At 61.6% G+C, this 18,809-nt stretch overlaps 1 protein-coding gene across 5 annotated transcripts in view; it reads right to left on the bottom strand.

Moving 5' to 3' along the window:
- Positions 1 to 18,809, bottom strand: part of ARHGEF10 (Rho guanine nucleotide exchange factor 10) — an 89,132-nt gene that overhangs the window by 18,312 nt on the left and 52,011 nt on the right. For all 5 annotated transcript variants that reach the window (XM_077848514.1, XM_077848516.1, XM_077848517.1 and 2 more), the window contains 10 exons: positions 15,494 to 15,664; positions 13,800 to 13,945; positions 12,189 to 12,364; positions 5,911 to 6,026; positions 5,468 to 5,595; positions 5,246 to 5,346; positions 3,802 to 3,923; positions 2,786 to 2,872; positions 788 to 993; positions 191 to 348 (listed from right to left, as the gene is read on the bottom strand). In XM_077848514.1, coding sequence (XP_077704640.1) covers positions 191 to 348; positions 788 to 993; positions 2,786 to 2,872; positions 3,802 to 3,923; positions 5,246 to 5,346; positions 5,468 to 5,595; positions 5,911 to 6,026; positions 12,189 to 12,364; positions 13,800 to 13,945; positions 15,494 to 15,664 — 1,411 coding nt within the window. The remainder of the gene's footprint in view (positions 1 to 190; positions 349 to 787; positions 994 to 2,785; positions 2,873 to 3,801; positions 3,924 to 5,245; positions 5,347 to 5,467; positions 5,596 to 5,910; positions 6,027 to 12,188; positions 12,365 to 13,799; positions 13,946 to 15,493; positions 15,665 to 18,809) is intronic.

The following is an 18,809-nucleotide window of genomic DNA, read 5'->3' as shown; positions in this document are numbered from 1 at the left end:
GGGCACCGTCCTCCCGCCCCATCCCCCCACCTTGTCCTGCCCCATCCTCCTGTCTTGTCCTCCTGTCCTCCCACCATCCTCCCACCATCCTCCTGCCCCATCCTCCCGCCCTCCCTCACCGCCCTCCTCCTCCCGAGGCTGAGAGAGTCCCCGGAAGCCCCCGGGAGAGGGGACGTGCAGACACCACTACCTTCTGCCTTCCCGTAGACGGCCACGGCCCCATTGACCAGGCCGGCGTACAGGCTCTGGGGCGTGCAGGCCAGGCTCAGGACCGTGGACTTGTCGGGGGCGAAGAACTGCTGCAGGCGCACCTTCTTGCAGCCCTGACTGCTCTTATAGATGGAAATGCTGCGGGAGAAGGACGCGGGCCAGTAAGCGCCCCTGCTCGGTGACGGGGCCTCGCCAGCACACCCCCACCCCAGCTCCGACCTGCCCCGGCCACCTCCGCCCCTCCCTGCCACCCCCACCGCATCTCTTCCTCGCACGGTAAAGGAGAAACAGGACTTCTCCCTCCGTAAGCAGCTTCACATCACAGAACCACCGTGGTTCCTTTACGAGGTGCAGTGTCCAGGAGGCCGGGCACAGAACGCGGTCCTGCTATACTCCGAGACGTGTGGAGTCGGGGCAGGTGAGGGACACAAGTGAACAGCCACGTCGCGTAGCTGCCGTGCCTCCGGGGGGCGGGGGGCTGCAGCTACCCCAAGGGGACTGGTTCTAAGGGCGGTGACCCAGCCTTGGGGCGCAGCCTAGCAGGTGGGGCGGTGGCCGCCCCTGGCAGTGGGCTCACCTCCCCTCCTCGGTGCCCAGGCAGACGGTGGGCACGCCCGACGCCCTCCCGGCAGTGGCCTCGGGCTCCGCGGGCCGCTCCTCTGCGGGGATGAACACCATGCACAGGATGCGAGACTCCACGTTGAAGCACTCGATGACTTTGGGGTTGCAGTTTTGAAACGAGACGATGGCAACCTGGCCCATTTGGCTGGTGCAGCTGCCGATCTGAATGGGGGGTGGGGGGGTTAGAGGAGCACCTGCAGCTTCCATGGCACACCGACCCCGACCTCCGAGGCCACGGATGGGAGGACGACGGAAGGACAAGACGAGAGGACGGGGCGGGAGGGCGGGACGGGAACCACGGTTGCCACAGAAACCAACACTTCACAGAATCCACAGGGTTTAAACCATCTGCTACCGGAGCCCGCGCTTCCTTTTCAACTTACGGGGTGACTTTCCCTTTTAATTTTTTTTTTTTAATTTTTTTTTTTTATTTATTTATGATAGTCACAGAGAGAGAAAGAGAGAGAGGCAGAGACACAGGCAGAGGGAGAAGCAGGCTCCATGCACCGGGAGCCTGATGTGGGATTCGATCCCGGGTCTCCAGGATCGCGCCCTGGGCCAAAGGCAGGCGCCAAACCGCTGCGCCACCCAGGGATCCCCCCTTTTAATTTTCATAACGAGAGTACAGTTTCGAGGTTTTCTTCCTAGCTCCCGTTGCTATCCCTGAGGAACCAGCTGCCCGGCACTCCGCCACGGTGGCGGCCCACTCGGGCATGACTGAGAGGCTAACAACCGGGTGAGCATCGGTTCCCAACAAGTAAACGCTGACGTGCGACGGGCTCAGCTAGGAAAGCAAGGCCCAAGGAACCTGAGCACCGGGCGCCTCGCCCCCCAGCACGGCTGGCAGCGCATAAGCACGAGGTGCTGGGGTCGCCCTGGGCCACCGGCGAGCCACTGGGACACCCATGGACACCCCGCAAGCTCCGTCCCAATGTGCAGTGCAGCCGTCTCACGCGGGAAAGGGTCAGATGCTGCCAACGGGAAGAATGCCCGGGGCAGAGCCTGCGAGGTCTGCAAAGCCAGCCGGGGCGTCGGCGCTGTCGTGGAGCCCCAGGTGTGGGGCCCCAGGTGCCATCGCCGCCGCGCCAGCTTCGGGAGCGTCATCAGGCCCCGGCCGCTCGCGCTACAGAGAAGCGTCCTGCTCGGACGGCCGTGCGGTAAAGGCTGCGGGATCACCAGGCCCACGCCAGCCGCCGGCGACCGGGGGAGTGAGGAGGCACCGGCATGGTGCGCATGACAGAAAACCTTCTCTGCCCCAATTCTCTGCTCAGGGAAGTGAGCCCATCCCGTCCTTCCTGCCGGGTGCACGTGGGGAGGAGCGCCGGCCAGGGAGAGGCTCCGCTGTGGGACGTGGAGGGGTCACCCGAGAGCAGGGAGCCTGGAGAGGTGGTCGGGTGGTTGGGGCACGGCGCTGGAGGACAGACAGCAGGGTGCCCCCGCGGAGCAGGGCTGCGGGCCCAGGAGGCACACAGGAGCCCTCACGGTGCGTGGGACCCTCTCCCCGTCTGCAAGGACCGGAAGTGCCCATTGCAACTGCAGCATGCGAAATGCAATACTTGATTTGGAGCAAATTAATTTGGATTGCCAAGTTTCCAGGGTAAAAAGCCAGCAATGTCTTGGAGGGGAAAAAAAAAAAATCTTATGCAACTTAACCACCCAAACTGCAGAAATATTTAAATTATTCTATTACTTAACTGGGTTGTCCCTGTGCTGAATCTAATCTGGTAAAGCTTTAAAAGAAAAAAAAAAAAAAAAGCAAAACACAAGACAGAAACCTTTCAATTCCTGAGAATTGCACAACTTTCCCAAAAGTGCTCAGTCCCGTCACGGCTCGTGACTCGCATGCTTATAAACAGCCCAGGACGCCCAGGACACCGATAGCGGACTGCACGTTGGAACCTGTCAAACCCACGCTGGCCGTGGACACGGACCCGCAGGCGCCGCCCTGTCTTACCCACAGGAAGCCGTGCACCGTGGACAGCGAGTCTGGCTGGGCCTCACTGGTCACGCAAGGTTCAGGGTTGTAGGCGGCACATTCGATCTATCGGGGAAGAAAATCGGACGCCCTCGTTTAGAACAGGACCCGGAGGCGTCTGAATGACACAGTCCCTTGAGCGGATCACAGAAGCCGCAGGTTGTTACTTGCTGCAGATTAAAGCAGGACAGGAGGTACGAGCCTCAGAAATCTGCTCCTGAGAGGCGAATGCTAATGAGCGACATCGGTCTTTACTCCTGTATCCAGATCCCAGCTCCTGCTGCAAACCTGCGTCACGGAGCGCAGCACGCAGGCCCCGGGAGCGGCGGGAGGGGGATGGACGCCCTTCTGTCCCTCCCGCCCGCCCGCCCTCCTCTCCCGGAAGCTCCAGGGAGCCTGGCTCCAGGTCTGAGTGTCACCAGAGGCCAGAAAGCAGAGCTACAAAAGTCTTTACTTGCTTCTTACACAAGACACATCCGCACCTGAAGGCACCTGCTGTGGTCCCCAAACAGAGAGCACGGGCATGAATAAATGGCCACATCGGCACAAGCATTAGCAAAAGAGGGCGAGGCATTCCAGGTAAACACGGGCCTCTAACTGGGACCCACAAAGGAGACGGAATATGCCCAGCGCAGGGCGGCCCGGCGGACAGACAGGAGACCTGTGTCCTCTGAACTAACAATTCCTGGAGTGCACCGGGTACAGCGAGGACCCCCAGGCCTTAATGACCACAGGGCAGAATGCAGCAGGGGCAGTGAGGACCCCCCAGCACCCGGATGACCCCTGGGCACAATGCACCAGGGGCGGTGAGGACCCCTATCAGTGGGGCGACCACTGGGCAGAACATCAGGCTTTCTGTTTCACGTTCTAACAATCTAAGTCCTTAACGTTTTTCCCAGAGAAGTGTCACAGCGGGTGCCTTGGGGCGATGTGGGACTCTGCTCCCCCTCAGGCAGCACCGTGCCCGTGAACGGTGCCCCCACCCCCAGGCCCACCTTGAACTCCTGCTGCTTGGCCACCGTCACCGGCATGTGTCCCACGAGGAGAGGGTGTCTTTCCTTCTTAATCTGGTTCCCGTCATCCTCCACGCAGAACCAGCCCATGTGGTTCTCCTCCTCTGCGGTCACGTCAAAGAGAAAGGGGAAGGGCACCTGAGCCGCCTCCTGCTTGGACGGGACCGTGCGGGCCGCAGCCTCAGACAGGACCTCCTGCACGAGGCTCAGGGCCAAATACCGTTTCTGGAAAACGCGACCGTCTGTCCCTCATGGAAAGGCCGCCCGCTGAGCGCTGTGTTCTGGAAGAGCACCTGATTGCCCGCGTGCCCCCCCCCCCCCGGGGCCCCTGCGTAACCACCGAGAGTTGCACGTAGACACCTAGGGCCGTTCAGTGACAGGTGTCGTCACTACAGGAGAAAAACGTGCACCGAGCGAGCTGTGCGCCCCGGCTCCGCAGGTGTCCGGCCTGTGACAGCGAAGGTGCTGCCTTCCAGGTTAGTCCGCTGTGGTCGGAGACGGGCTGGGCCGTTCCTGTCGTGCTCGTCACAACCCAAGGAGCCCCTCAGGACAGAGAAAGGGGCAGGGGCAGAGGCAGGAGGGCGCTGCGCTCGGCGAGCAGGGGGCCACGGCGTCCTGCGGGCTGGGAGCATCGCAGGCCTCGGACCCCGTGCAGCTCGGGGACCAGAGCACCCGCACGCACGACACCCTGCACCTTCTGAGTAGCAGATCCGCCTGGGAATGAGCTACGGGCACACGTCTACACTGCAGAGGGGCTTGATTCAGGGGCCGACACAGGAGCGAGGAGACCTCGCCCGGTCCCCCGGTCCCTGGCCGAACCACAGGACCTCCTTCCACGCTGGCAGGGCCTCCGCTGACAACTCGGAGCCGCCCTGGACCTCCCGCGGGTGACGGAGGGGAAGCAGGACTTCCTCCCGCCTGTGGCGCCGGAGCCGCAGCCGGACACAGACCCGCCCCGGGTCACGGGCCCCCGGCCCCCAGGCCGCAGCTCACGGGGCTTCTCCACTGCTGTTCGCGGGCTCAGCCGGCGTCAACGTGTTCTCACAGTAAGAGCAAGGGCCTGTTCTCATGTGTGACCCTAAATCATCACAGCGACGTCTTAAAAATCACTCGTGCGGGAGCGGGGGCGGCAGGTGGGTGGCTCGGTGGGGGAAGCGTCCCACACGATGTGGGCTCGGGTCACAGTCTCAGGGCCGTGGGCCTGAGCTCCACGTCGGGCTCCCCACTCAACAGCGAGTCTCTCTCTCGCTTGCTCATTCTCAAATAAATAAAATGAACACGTTCTTTTGCATTAAAGGACAAGTCTACGGTCAAGGGCGTTCTCAGGGCGCTCTCGGCTCAGGCACGGGCCCCGCCGCCAGGCAGGGAAGCCGGGGACCAGGGCCCGGCAGCTGAGCCCCGCGCGGCCCACAGCACCCGCTCTTACCCAGGGCGAGCTTGGCCATCTGCAGGTTGCTGATCCACGACTCCTTGATGGCTGGGGTGAAGGTGTTGAACACAGCCGTGAAGAACGTGGGCCGCCCGGACCTGCCGGGGGCACGGGGACAGCTGCACCCCGGGACTCCACCGCTCCGCCGGGTCCCACAGGTCACCGAACCACGCCGCCCCCTCGGGCCTGGCCCGGCGGCCCTGTCGGGTCACCACTCACTTGTCCTGCTTCCCCGGGAGCTGCAGCTGGATGCGGCAGCAGTCGGCCGCCCGGATTTCCTCCTCCTTCTTCAGGATGAGCCTCTGCAGGCCTGCTGTCCAATCGTGGGCCACCGCCTGGTTCAGGTTCTGGGGGGAACGCACGCCCGTGTCGGCGTCGGGGGGGCCCAAGCAGGCGGTGCTGCAGCCTGGGCCCTGCCCCCGGGCCCTCGGGGAGCGGGCTGCAGACAAGAGGCCCCCGCGGCCCGGGTTGCACGGGGCGGGACAGCCTAGGACCAGACGGCTCCTCAAGTCCGCCCCAAACGAAGTGACCCCCGCACAGTCTCACCCCACAGGAAACGGGAGGAAACACACCAGGACCGGCCTCGTGGTCACGCCCCGTGGGACATGCCGGCGGCGACGCGGGACCAGAAACAGAGTTGGGAGCCGAGGCTCCGAGGTTACCTGGTAGTTTCCTCGGAGGTTCCCGATCAGCTGCGAGATCTGACCGACGACGTTCAAGTCGTGCAGCAGGTTCTGCAGGTCCTGGTACAGCTGCCCCGGCCCCACGTACACCTGGTCTGCGGAAGAAGCGAGAGCAGAAACCTGAAGCCACGCGTGTGCTGGCGCCAGAGGCCGAAAACACCAGCGTTAAAATCCCGGCTGACTTAGGAATTGGATCCTTTGAAGCATTTAGGGGTCTCTTTCCTCTTCTGACCTTTAAATCCAGGACGACGTCAGACTTAGAGAAAAGACCAAGAGCCCCCGGCGTGGGGCCCTCGCGCAGCGCCCGGGACGTTAACGTCTCACGGCCCCGTGGCCCCCTCGTCAGAGCCGCGGAGTCTCGTGGACACGATGCTGCCGGCTCACGCGCACGCCCTACAGGTGTCGCCAGCTCGCCCACCGAGCTCGTCGCTGCCCCGGGCCCCGCCGCCCCGCACGCCCTTGGCTGCCGTCCCCTCCCGGAGGGCCTGTCGCCTGTGAGCTGAGCGCGTGGACCACGGCCCGCGAGTCCTCCCCTAGAGCCTCCCGCGCTTTCCACTGCTGGGGCGATCTCTAAGCCTCGACGACGTAACTGCGGTTGCTAAGAGGTAGCTGGAAACGCCACTAACGTAAAGCAAGTACCCGACAACCGGGGTCACCCACAGCACCTTTCCTCCAGGGTCACCCACAGCACCTTTCCTCCAATGCCGAAGGACGGGGACAGAGGAGGACGGTCACGGGCAGGGAGGAGCCCCCACTCAGGGCCGCCCGCCTGCCACACGAGGTGCCCCGTCCCCCACCTCCCGGCGAGGACGCCGCTGACGCACAGGCCGGATCCCGACGCACGATCCCACCGGAGCCCGGCGTTAGGGACACGCGGTGACAGCCGACTCCTCTCCCGCGTCTGTGCACACGGGCTGCCCCAGGTCCCCCGGCCAGCGGCCAGCAAACCTGGGTTGTGTGCGGCGAGTGTCCTGGGGTCGGCCCCACGGGCGTCATCCAGCTGGGGGTAAGGCCGACGCTGCCCGCAGGACGCAGCCAAGGCCCCACCGGGTGCCTTACCAACAGTGTGCAGAGCAGGAGCACACGTGTGTGTCACTGGCTACGACTCTTAAAGGACAAACGTATGGTTAAGGGAAAAATAAAAAGTGCAGCTGGCAAGCGTGGCGGCTGGGACCGCTCGGCTCCGCAGGGCCGCCAGAAGGAAGCACGTCCCCCGGCGGGTCTCAGGCTGTGCTGCCGGCGTCACAAGCAGGACCAAGGCGCCCTGCGTTCCCGGCGGGCGTGGGGCGCGGCCCATTACGGGACGGCTCTGCACCCCACCCACGACCGCGCGCGTCGGTGCTGCCAGCAAATGTGCGGCTCCAACATCAGAGCCTCGGGCGCTGCTCCTCGAGCCGCGCTGGGCACCTCGCTGCAGAGCACTGGTCTGGGCACTCTGCGCGCTCTGCGGACGCTCTGGGGATGCGGGGGACGCTGGCCCTCCGCCTCTGTTCAGGCTGCTGGCGGCAAGCAGGGGCGCCGACTTTGCTCCCCAGGGCAGCAGCGAGGTTTCCGGGTGCAGGGCCTGCTGGTGCCCGGCGGGAAGCTCCCACACAGACGCTGGTCCCACAGGCCGAGGCCTGCCCTGCACTCCTAACTCGCGGCGCACCCACCACAGAGAAGTACGGCCAGGCTGGCCCCGCTGTCATCCGCAAGGACCCCGGAACGAAAACCCTAGGTGACCTCAGGTATCGGCACCTGCGTGCACACCGTGCGCCCCCCTCGGACACACTGGCCCGCACACCCCGTCCTCCAGACGCCCAAAGACGACCTCCTCGGGATGTGGTGAAGAGGGGCGGGGACGGGCCTCTCCCAGGGAAGGCTCCTGCCCACTGAGACCCCCGTCCCCTCCCCAGCTCGGTGCAGCACAGTTCCCTGAGCGCAGGGGGTGCTCGAGTCCACTGCGGGACGGAGTTGAGGCTGTGCAGACCCGCTCGAGTCCGCTCATCTCTGGCCACAGGCGAGTTTAGTTTCCAGTAAACCCACTCCCCACAGAGGGGGAGGCACAGTGAAGGTGGGGGCAGCGACGGCCCTGGGGGTGCATGGGGTGCAGCCACGGCAGGGGCAGGGCAGCGACGGCCCCGGGGCTCTGGGGATTCCTTGTCCCCAGCGTGCAAAATTGGTGAAAACCTTCCGTCACCCCCCAAAAAAGGCAGAGAATTTGGCAAAGTAACTTTAGAAGATCTGGGAGCGGACACCAGCCTGCGGGACCCGGGACCCCTGAGCAAACCCACAGACGCCAGCCTGCAGGCCCCGGAGAGCGAGCTTTAATGCCAGAGAAATGTCACAGCTCAAGGAGGCGCTGGGAGCGGTGCCCTCCTCAGGGGCCCTGCTGGGGGGTGCGTCCAGGGTCCTTCCTGGCCTCGGGCGCAGCCCCTCCCCCTGCACTCCCTCAGTGGGCAGCCCCCTCCCCTGCACAGCCGCCTCCTCCTTCCCCTCCTCCCTGCACAGGCAGCTCCGCAGGCCTCGGTTGCCAGGCAGTGCCGCCACCGCCCACGCTGTCCTCAGGCTGAACAACAGACCGAGGCTCCAGTGCTGGATTCCAGAGCTCAGTCGTTCCAACGGCAGGAAAGTCACAGGCCACGGCGGGTGGAGCACAGGAGTCTCTACGCGGCTTCTCAAAACAATTGAGGGATGACAAGTGCAGGAGAATCGGAAGGAACAAAACCGCTGTGGGTGAATGAGAAGCGCTTCCCTAAAAGCTCTGAGACACAGGTGGCAGCGACGGCGACGACGGCCGCTGGCTGCTGGGAGGATGCACAGCGTGGATTTGACGCAGAGAGCAGCTCGTTGTCCGGCCCCGACAGCAGCGGGACCCTCGCTCCTGAGGCGTCTGGCCTGGGTGGCGAATGCGTTGTTCCCTGGCAGCACCCCGGGGGACGCCAGGCAGCCCCCGACTCCCCGACCCGAAGCCTGACATGCCCCTGGGGTCTGGCTTGAGTTCGGTCTCCGACACACACAGAGAATTGGTGCACTTCTCGGCCACAAGCTGTCGAGGATGGAGGGTCCCTCCCTGGATGGACAGCACGTCGGTTCTCTCTCCTGGAGGGGCGAGCATGACCTACACGTGACCAGGCACCTCCATCCTGCTCTGCTACCCAAGAAACAGCTGAGTAGCGGCTCTTGCTTCCCTGCCCTGACGCTATGCTTTGCTCTCCTCGCGTGTCACCACGCATATGACTGGAGCCACGAGGGTACGGGGACCGTCAGACACAGGTGGAACAAGGGTCCCCAGGCTGGAGCAGCTCCCGGGCTCTCACTGGCACCACGTGACGGTGGGACGGCCCTGCCCTCAGACGCAGCAGTCCGGCCAGCTGACCAGCACCAGGTCTCCACCATAACCTGGAAGCCTCTTGCAGAACGTTTGTATTCCTGCGGACGCAGCTGGACCCCAGAGCAGACCGCCGTGGGTCCCCGGCACCTGGAGGGACACACGCTTCCCAACCGCCACAGGCTGGGAAGGTTCTCGTCACAGGAGCACTTGCCACTCCCCGTGCACACGCGCTCCTCCCTCCGTGTGCCCCGGCGACATGTCGGACGAACACCAGCTGAACGAATGAATGAACCAATTGGTCGAGGACTGCTCGCTCGCTCTCTGCTAAAATCCTGCTCCCTCGTTGAAACCTGGCTTAGGAAGCATCTTCCCTGGGAAAACCATCCCCCTTGATCTCTCAGGGTCTTGCCCTTGTTTGTGCTGAGGACTGTGTGATATGGTGCCACGTGTGTTCTCAGATCCCAGCCCCAGGGCTTCGGGAGGCGGCGTCTACACCGCAGCCGTCTGGGGGTTACCAGAACGTGGCGCTCGGTTAGAAAAGGCCTTCGATAAACAGGTCGGTGGAAGGACACAGTTTAGCTAAAAATCTGACAGTGGTCGGCGGTTCCACCTTTCTTTCCGCTCGCTCCACAGATACTTGTTGAGCGCCTGCTGCGTGCCCGGTCACGACGCCGGGAGGGAAACGATGAGTGGTTGCCCTCACGTAAGGTCCCTCGCGCTCGTCAGCTAGCAGCACCCTGGTTCCTCAGACTGAGGCACCGTCCCCAGAGACCACCCTGAAAGGTACCACACGGCACGTGAAGATGACGCAGTCACCCCGGGGCGGGCGTTCCCCCCACGACGGGCAGCGGGCGTCTGGGGAGGAGGAGGAAGCGTCACCTCAATGCAGAAAACGCGCTCCCTGAACAAGGGCTCTCCCCGAGGTTACGAGGTTACGGGTGGGCTTTGCCAGCGAGAGCGGAAAGGTCACGGCAAGTCGGCAAAACACAGCCACGCCCCCGTTTCCAAGTATTTTCCAGGCTCTCGAACTGAAGGTACAACGACAGACTTCCCCTGAAATTGAAAAATGAAGAAAAACCAGCTGCTCTCCCAAGTGACACGTCTTCTGTTCGCCGCCAATGAGAACCGTGCCCCCCTGCGCCACGGACGGGAGCTCGTGGGCTCAGTCGCGGCCCCAACGTCCTTGCTTCCGTGCACGGCCAACCCCTGAGCGACAGGGCTTTGAACTGCGCGGGCCCCGCTTCCACACACGTTCCCTTGGTAAACACACGGCAGTGCCACAGACGCGGCCCCGGGACCTCCTCACCGAGGCTTCCTGTTCCGCGTCTTTAGCTAAGAACACAGCACGGGATTCGGCTACAAAACGCGTGCTAGCCGGCCATTTACGTTCCCGGTAGGGCTTCGGGGCAACGCCAAGCTTCTGGCAGTTAACATTTTTGGAGTCGAAGGATATATGTGGATTTTTGACATATGAGGGTCAGCGCCCCGACCCCCACGTTCTTTAAGGGTCAGTCGTGTTTTAAAAATTAACTCTTCCTGCTATGTGCCTCTTAAATATTACTGATTCATTCACATCTCCCTCTACGTCAGCTCAATACAAGTTATAAAATATAAAGATGAGTAAGAAAACGTACTGGGGCCTTAATACAGCGTCCGTTCTGTGGGTCGAAGCCGGCCCTGGTGACCTGAGCACAGGAAGGCGCCTTTTAGCACAGCTACCACTGCAAACACGCAAAGGCGTCATATCGTTCACAAAACCGAGTCCCAGGCAGGATTTGCAATCAAGATTAGCGATTTAGCTCGGTTTTTAAGAACTTTTAACAAATGAGATGCACAAGTTGAACCTGAGTGAAATCTCGCCGACCTACGTCCGCCCGGAGAGCACCCGCGCCTCCTCCCCTCCCCGCACCACCCCTCAGGACGCTCCCGGCCGTGGAAAACCCGTGACACGGTCTATTTTCCTTATTAGCTGACACCGTGCAGTTCCTGCAAGAAGGACTTAGTGCTCAGTGATCCGGGGGTGTGGGAACTGTGACACCACACGCCCGGGGACGTAGCTTACCAGGCCACTTACCCAACGGAATGACCGACTGTTAACGTTACACAAACGGGATCAACGGGAGACCCCACAGCAAATCAGACCTGATGCTGCTCAGGCCACGTTCCTGTGATGTGCCTACGCAGCCAGAAAAGTTTCAGGGTTTAAAGGCACCTTTTTCTGAGCACGTCAGAGACAAAATAATCTGGAAGGTTGTCCGATATGTTTATAGCATTTATATATTTAACACAAAGGCTCGTTTCATGTATGAAAAGGTTCTCTCCCTGAAAGTCCCCATTCACTGTGTTTTGTGTGGCCAGCGAGTGAGTGAAGCTCAGCGGGGCTTTATTTGCATTAAAAAAGGCAGAGGGAAGAAGGAAGTCCTGAATACCAGCCAAGTTCAAAATCTGCAGTGCAGAGGCCCCGCTGGTAACAGAAACCCTAAGTGCCACACAGCTGTTGAGGCGCTGGCAAAGTATCAGGGCAGCCCCGGCTCATCTCCCCGGACAGGAGCACGGCCCAGTCCCCCCCTGCGCAGGGAGCCTGGGGGAGAGACAAGGGGGCCGCGCAGCAGAGCCAAGCCTACAGCAGGTCCACAGGCCCGAGACCCCTGGGCGTAGATCACTGCGGGGTCGGGACACAGGGGCCAGAGCCCCAAGTGCTGAACCAGAAACCACCGCCGGAGACTGAGGCATCCCACACGGCAGGGCTTCCCCCTAAACCCAGAGGACGCGCAGCAGCAGGGGCAAGCCGCAAGAGGAGGGTGAGCGGGCTCACAGCCGACACAACACAGGCTCCCAAGAGGGTGGCCTCCCACGGCCCGGCCACCTCCCTGGCCCTCGGGCACCGCTGCAGCCAAGGAGCCGGCCCCGAGCCACGCAGGCACCTCAGAACAATGTCACTTACTCGGCTTAGCGTTGGCGACCACTGCCAGGCTCTCGGGCGGGTGCACGGGGGGACACCTGCTTTCTCCAGCACCGTCATTACTGCCGTACTCGATCACTTCTACGTGTCCAAGAGGAACACTCCACTTCAACAAATACCTCTGGCTCGATGACATTATGGTGCTGCTGTCGGAGGTGCTGAAACAGGGAGAAACCGTTCCTTAGGATTCATCACCCGCGTGACTCGCGGTACTGTCTATCCCTTAGATAATTCAAGTGAGGAAGCTTCGGGATGCTTCGGACTTGCTTGCAAAGTTGCCGTTTGGTCCCATAAAGAGGCCTCCCACTAGGTGAGGGCAGGCCCTTCACTGCCCGACCCAGGGCGACGGGAGAGCGTGGACTGCTAGGTCCCAGAAAGCGCTCAGGGTCCCACAGAGGCGGAAGGGAACAGGCCGGATGCTCCCGGATGGCTCCCTGGGCAAAGCTGCTCCTGCGTCCTGGCAAATACTGTTAGCAGGGACAACCTCCTGTGCAGTCTCTGACCATTTCTTACCAAAGTTCCTTCTTTACTCTTGGATATAGTACAACTATTTCAATAAAATTAAATCATGTGGGCAGCCTGGGTGGCGCAGCGGTTTAGCGCCACCTTCAGCCCAGGGCGTGATCCTGGAGTCCCGGGATCAAGTCCCACGTTGGACTCCCTGCATGGAGCCTGCTTCTCCCTCTGCCTGGGTCTCTGCCTCTCTCGGTGTCTCTCATGGATAAATAAATAAAATCTTTAAAAAAAATTAAATCATGCCATTATGCTCCATGATCAAAATACTTATTATGGAACAATGAAAAAAAAATCCCAGGTATTTTTCCCTTTCCCCATAAAATGGAGCAAACACGCATGTACCTAACTGGTTACGTGGAAATGCTAGAGCAGACACGTGTGCAACCACCACCAAGCCAGTGCGTCAGGGCTCCCAGCGCCCCGAGGCCTCGGCGTGCCCAGGGACCTCACCCCTCCTTACTACAAGTGATCATCACAGTTTGCTTTCTTTAAGACATATACTTTTTTTTTTTTTTCCCTCAATCAAAATGTAGAAAACAATAGCCAAAATGCTGGGCACTGTACTTGAAACTGAAATACTTAAAAAAAAAGAAAAAAGAAACTGAAATACTTGACGTGTTGGGAGCCAGCTGGTACCCAAGCTACCTGACGTCCCCCAAATGTTAGAGGGCCTCACGCTTCAACTTCCAGCCCGCGTGGGGAGGCGCAGGAGGCACTCAGATGCCCAGTAACAAGTGCAAGACTGCGTATTCGATGCATGGGGCGGGCTTTACACCTAGCAACGGAGAACCCGGGAACTTGGCCCCAAATTTCTACTGAACCTGCTTGAATCTCAAATCTCCACTCCTGATGTTCTGAGGCTACCAAGGGGCTCTTTTCACATCTCAGCCCGACCAAAGCGGGTCCTCCCTTCACCACCTTCCGGGAGCGTCGCTGAGAGCGCGTCAGGGGGGACCAGACTGTCTGTTCCCTTGGTCACAGGACGAGGCGACCAAGCTCCGCACACAGATCGGTGCACCCTGAACGGGGGGTACTAAGGGGACCACCGCTCCTGTGGGGCGCGGCACGCACGCTCACCGTGCACTGACCGTGGCGCACATCAACACATCACTGAGCATGAAGACCCGCCGCTCCTTGGTCTTAATGATTTCTCCTCTGTCGTTGTAAACAGTTTCTATCATATCGTCGGACCGCACGAGGTACCGGTTCCCGCTGCTGAGAAGCTGAACATTCAAAGTCACGCTTGACACGGTTCCCGCAACCGAGTTCCCCGAAAGAAGAGAAAGCGTGAGCCAAAGTCTTGCACAACACAGGAGCAGAACGCGTCAGGGTTCGGCAGACTTTTCCCTTTACGGAGGATTTGCATACTTCCCATCACACTTCACGTGCACACTACGAAGAATCCCGAAAGTGGCTTTTTTTAAGTAAGTCGCTGTACAGACGGTGTTTGGAATCCTCCTCAACAGTGAAGGGAGACTAACCCTCTGTTTGTAAACTCGCCTTCTCCAGCTGAGACGCTGATCCAGCAAAGGGGGGCTCCTCTGTCTGCACCTGTCACTCTCCCTCCTCCCCTCGGATGACCTGCCCGAGCACAGGCTCCATCCTTACACTGCCTCGCCCGGCTGTAGTCGTTCTCTTACGTGCGACGCTATGTCAGCCGAGAACGTTCGTGAGCACGATAGCGACTCGGGGGGGTTGGTTTTCCCAATTAAGAAAACGTCTTAGTTTTTTGGGGTACGTCAAAATTCGTCTCACGGGGCTGAACACAACACTTGGTTTATAAACCTTTGCAGAGATGCTTGGTGTTAATAAGACGAGACCAGTCATGTAGAAGCTAGACTGATTGTGACTATTCGGCCCAAAAGAACATGGGCGAACCCGAAGCTCAGGGGGCGTTCTGACTCTAAATCTGCAGCGGCCGAGCCCCCAGCCAACCTACTCCTGACGTGCTCACAGGGGTGACGAGGCTGCGCGCACGGGCTCGGAACCGGGAGTGAGCGACGCACACCACTTCCCCGTCGGCCTGCGTCGCTCTGTGCCTCACGGGCGTGCAAACACCGCGACCACAGGCAAGCACGATTCTAAACAGCATGACCATCACTGGCTGCGATTTGCAGCTCATAGAAACCCCACGTCAATCACTCAGGAAATCAGGGAGAGCCTGTATAATGGTGAAGTTCTTGTGGCGAGGTCACTGAGGGTCACCATCTGATAGGAGACTACCCTACAGACAGAAAATGGTTTTAGCGACGATAAATAGGATTTGTGATTATTTAAAACCACTCCTATCGATTACCTTCCTCCTGGGGACCAGGGCCGTAAGTAAATACGGGGAGGTCTACGTAAAATCCACTCGCTGTCGCGGGAAAGACTTGTGATAGAAAGTGGAAACACGGCTCTGCCTAGGAGCTGCTTTCCTGCGGGGATTCCCTCAGTTTCCGTGACAACCACCACTTACGCTGCACGTGACCTCCTCCGGTGCCACTCCGACCATCTAACACGAGACACCGCGTGGTGGCCGAAAGACTCCGCGACAGGAGCCGGTCTGAACCTCCGTGGGGGTCCCAGCCCAGGCGAGGGTCTCGTGAACCCGGCCCCTTCCCCAGGGACGCGCGCCCCGACCCGCCCGACGTCTCCATCGGCTTCCGAGGCAGGGCCCTGAGCCGCGGCCTCGCTGCAGCTTCCAGAAGATTAGTAGCAAGCGGTGGAAAGAACGGCGGCTTATTAGTGCGAAGCAAGCGGAACCGCAGCACAGAGAAACCTCGGTCAACCTTGTTCAGGTATCTCTCGTTGATGGCTTTGGCGACGTGCTTGATTTCGCAGCGCTGGTCGGCGTCTCTCTTCCTCTCGTTCAGCTTCTCCGCTAAAGTTTCCAGCTCCGTCAGCGCCATCTGAAGCGGCAGCCGGTCAGGATGGCCTTTGGAGGTGTTCTTCAGCATGTCCTTGGGAGAAACACGGTAGGAGGGGACGCGTGACCGCCGGTGCGGGGGTGCAGGCGGCGGCACACACGCGCTCCCAGCTGGCCGCTGCGCCCCCACTTCTGGGGGAGGATGGACCAGCCCCGGGGAGAGAAGAAGCCAAGTGACTCAGGATTCGGCTAAACACGGAGCAGCTCCTTTTGCAAAAACAAAGTGAACTCACTAAGTGGCTTTGCTAATGGAAAAAACTAGCACTTCCCCATAAAGGCTCCGTGAATGGGAACGAGCCGCACCCCAGGTCCCAGAAGGCCCTGCCCTCCGCACTCCGTCCAGCCTAACGACTAGCCTGTTGCTCCCACCGACACAGAGCCCGCACCCCGGCTTCGCCACGCTCCCGGGGGCGCCCCTCCCCCTCCTGCCCACGTCCGAGAGGCGCAAAGGCACGAGGAGGCTGCAGGGAGGACGCCCGGCAGGCAGCGGCAACACGGTCACCCAGACAACGGAGCCATGTGCGTCACTCGGGCACAGGCTTCCCAGAGCAACATCCAGGGGCACCTGGTGGCTCGGCGGGGAGCTCAGGTCACGATGCCAGGGTCCTGGGACCGAGTCCTGCATCGGGCTCCCTGCTCAGCTTCTCCCTCTCTCTCCGCCGCTCCCCCTCCCATTTCTAATAAAATGTTTAGAAAAAAAAAAGAGCAACAGTGAAGTGACAGTCACAGCGCTGTCCCCTCGCTCGTACAGAGGACGCTCGCTGGCCTTCGGCCGCTCGTCTGCTCAAGGGGCACACGGTCGGGGGCACGCCCGCTCAGACCTAGCCCAGCCCGCCGCCGTCCCCCCGCGGCTACGCCGGCCCCACCAGCCTGCAGTCCAACAGCACCCTCGTCTTGTAACCTGCTTCTTATCTGAGAAAACAAAACCCTGCGAAACGAGGCAGCGTTTCCAGTCTGAGCGAGCTGCATGCACCGTGCTACACGCGCGTTCCCTCTGAGTCCCTTTAAGTCCTATCGAGGCGAGTAAAGCACCCGACAGCACATTCTGGCTCCGAGGTCACAGCTGGTGGCTGCCGCCGTCGGCACCATCAGGACACGCACCGCAGCTGCGGGGCCGCGGGCTGGGGCCGCCGCATGCCGGGAGAGCACCCCGGGAGCAAGACGGGACGTCTGCTGCTGCGTCCAGGCCCCGACCCACGTGCGTCCGACACGGGACAGGAAACGGTCGCGGGAAGCGAGACAAAGATTCCCGGAGGACCACATGTCTGAAAGCAGCAGCAGAGCCGGGGCTCAGGGAGGGCTGCGGGGTTCTGAGCCCCAGCGGGGCCCGGAGAGCTGGGCATCAGGGCGGAGAAGGGCAGCGGGACGCCCAACGGGCCCGGGACAGCAGGAGGCAGCAGGCGGTGCCCGGCCACCCGACCCGCGTGCACAGAGCAGGACGCCCGTCCTGGGCCAGCCGAGCCCCGGGCCCCGCCCCCCCTCAGGGACAGCTCCCGGGAGCACCTCTCCTCGGAGCACCTCTCCGGGGAGCCCAGGGCCCTGGGGGGCCCTCACCCTCCTCTCAGATGCACACACCGCGGACTCCCTGGCCCAACCGCGTGTTTCCCCACGTGCCCGACCCTCCGCCGCCCCCTCACCGGCCAGGGAACCACTCCCCCAAATCCTGGAGTTCTCAGGTGAGTCTGCTGGGCCCAGACGGACAGGGCGGGAGGAGGAGGGAGACCCACGGAGGGACTGGCCTCACGGACCCCGAGGGAACTAGGCGGGGCGGCGACCACAACCTCACAGAACGTCCTCGGGCCTAAATCTGAGAAACGCTGCCAGGTCCAGGCCCCTGCGGTCAACCGGCACGAGGCTCGGAGCCCGACCTCTGATGGCTCCTTCCGCTGCCCACGGCCCTCCCACCCTAAGGAATACACCTCGGTGAACACCTGGGTCAAGGGTTTGCTGCAACTTACGGACGGTTAACCGAAAGCTGACGAGCTACACTGGAAATCACACCCAACTACAGCTAAGTGAGGACAGAAAACCACCAGGAGGAGGCGTCTAGGTGCGACGTGGGCGGCCAGGGGTTGCCAGGCACCTACGGGCACGTCGCCAAGCACAGTCTGCGCGAGGGTCTGCACGTGCAGCGCACGGACCGGGAGGCGGTTAGGCCTCTGCCCCTGGTCCCTGCGTCCCCACGTAGCCGAAGAAGAGTGTCTAATCACCTCCCCCACCGTCTTCCTCACCAAGCCGCCTGCCTGGAGCCTCCTACATTCAGAGTTCAGTAAATCCCCAACAACTAGAGCAAAACACATTTTCTGGATATTTTGATTCTAGGGGTAAAAAAACAAAGCAGAACAAACCCAGCTTCTGTTACTAAGACTCTAATGCCTACGCTGGGAACCAGGACCCGATGGGACACGTACACAGGCAACCGGCACCAGAAACGGCCTGTGCGCCTCGGCTCGGAAACAGCCGAGACCAACGCGTAACCGTGGGCGCCCTCCTCTCAGGGTCTCAGGGCTTCGTGGGTCACGAGGTACGTTCCCCACAGACTCGGCCGCCGGCAGCAGCGGGCTCGATGCCGAGGGAGACGCCCCTCGTCTGCAGGGAGGGCACCGCGATCCGCGCTGCGACTCCACACTGGGGCTGTGGGAGCAGCAGGCTGGGCATCGCAGGAGACCTGTCCCGGGCACGGGCGGGACCCAGGCTCCGGGGGGACCAGGTGGGCGCAGACAGCGCGTCATCCGCACTCAGAGCCGCTGTTGCTGGGAGCCACACACCCACCACTCTGCGCATCTTTAGTTTTTGACGATGCTGGGGCGGCCACTGAGCCTCCTGCCGCAGCGTCCCCGCCCCCTGCACCGTCTGTGCAGCCCCCTCGCGATGGGCACACTTCGTCTGAGTCCTAACTTGGGCTCCCGAGCCCACCGACCCACCGACCCGTGCAGGACAGGGCGTGGGTCATTTTCCACCTGACCCTAGACCCAGGCCCTGACCACGGCAGAAGGGGGTGGACATGGCTCTGGCCCCGGGGAGCCAAGCCCCGCCCCACCTGGCTGCTCATGAGCTGGCTAGAGGGGGTCCTGGCTAGTGGGGGGTCCCGGCTACGGGGTGCGTCCCGGCCAGTGGGGGTCCAGGCCAGTGGGGGTCTGAGCTAGTGGGGGGGGTCCTGGGTAGTGGGAGACAGGCTA

Source organism: Canis aureus, chromosome 15 (genome assembly GCF_053574225.1).
Source record: "Canis aureus isolate CA01 chromosome 15, VMU_Caureus_v.1.0, whole genome shotgun sequence".
Taxonomy (NCBI): Eukaryota; Metazoa; Chordata; class Mammalia; order Carnivora; family Canidae; genus Canis; species Canis aureus.
Note: the sequence above shows the minus strand (reverse complement) of the source record. Positions and strands in the feature narration are given on the sequence as shown.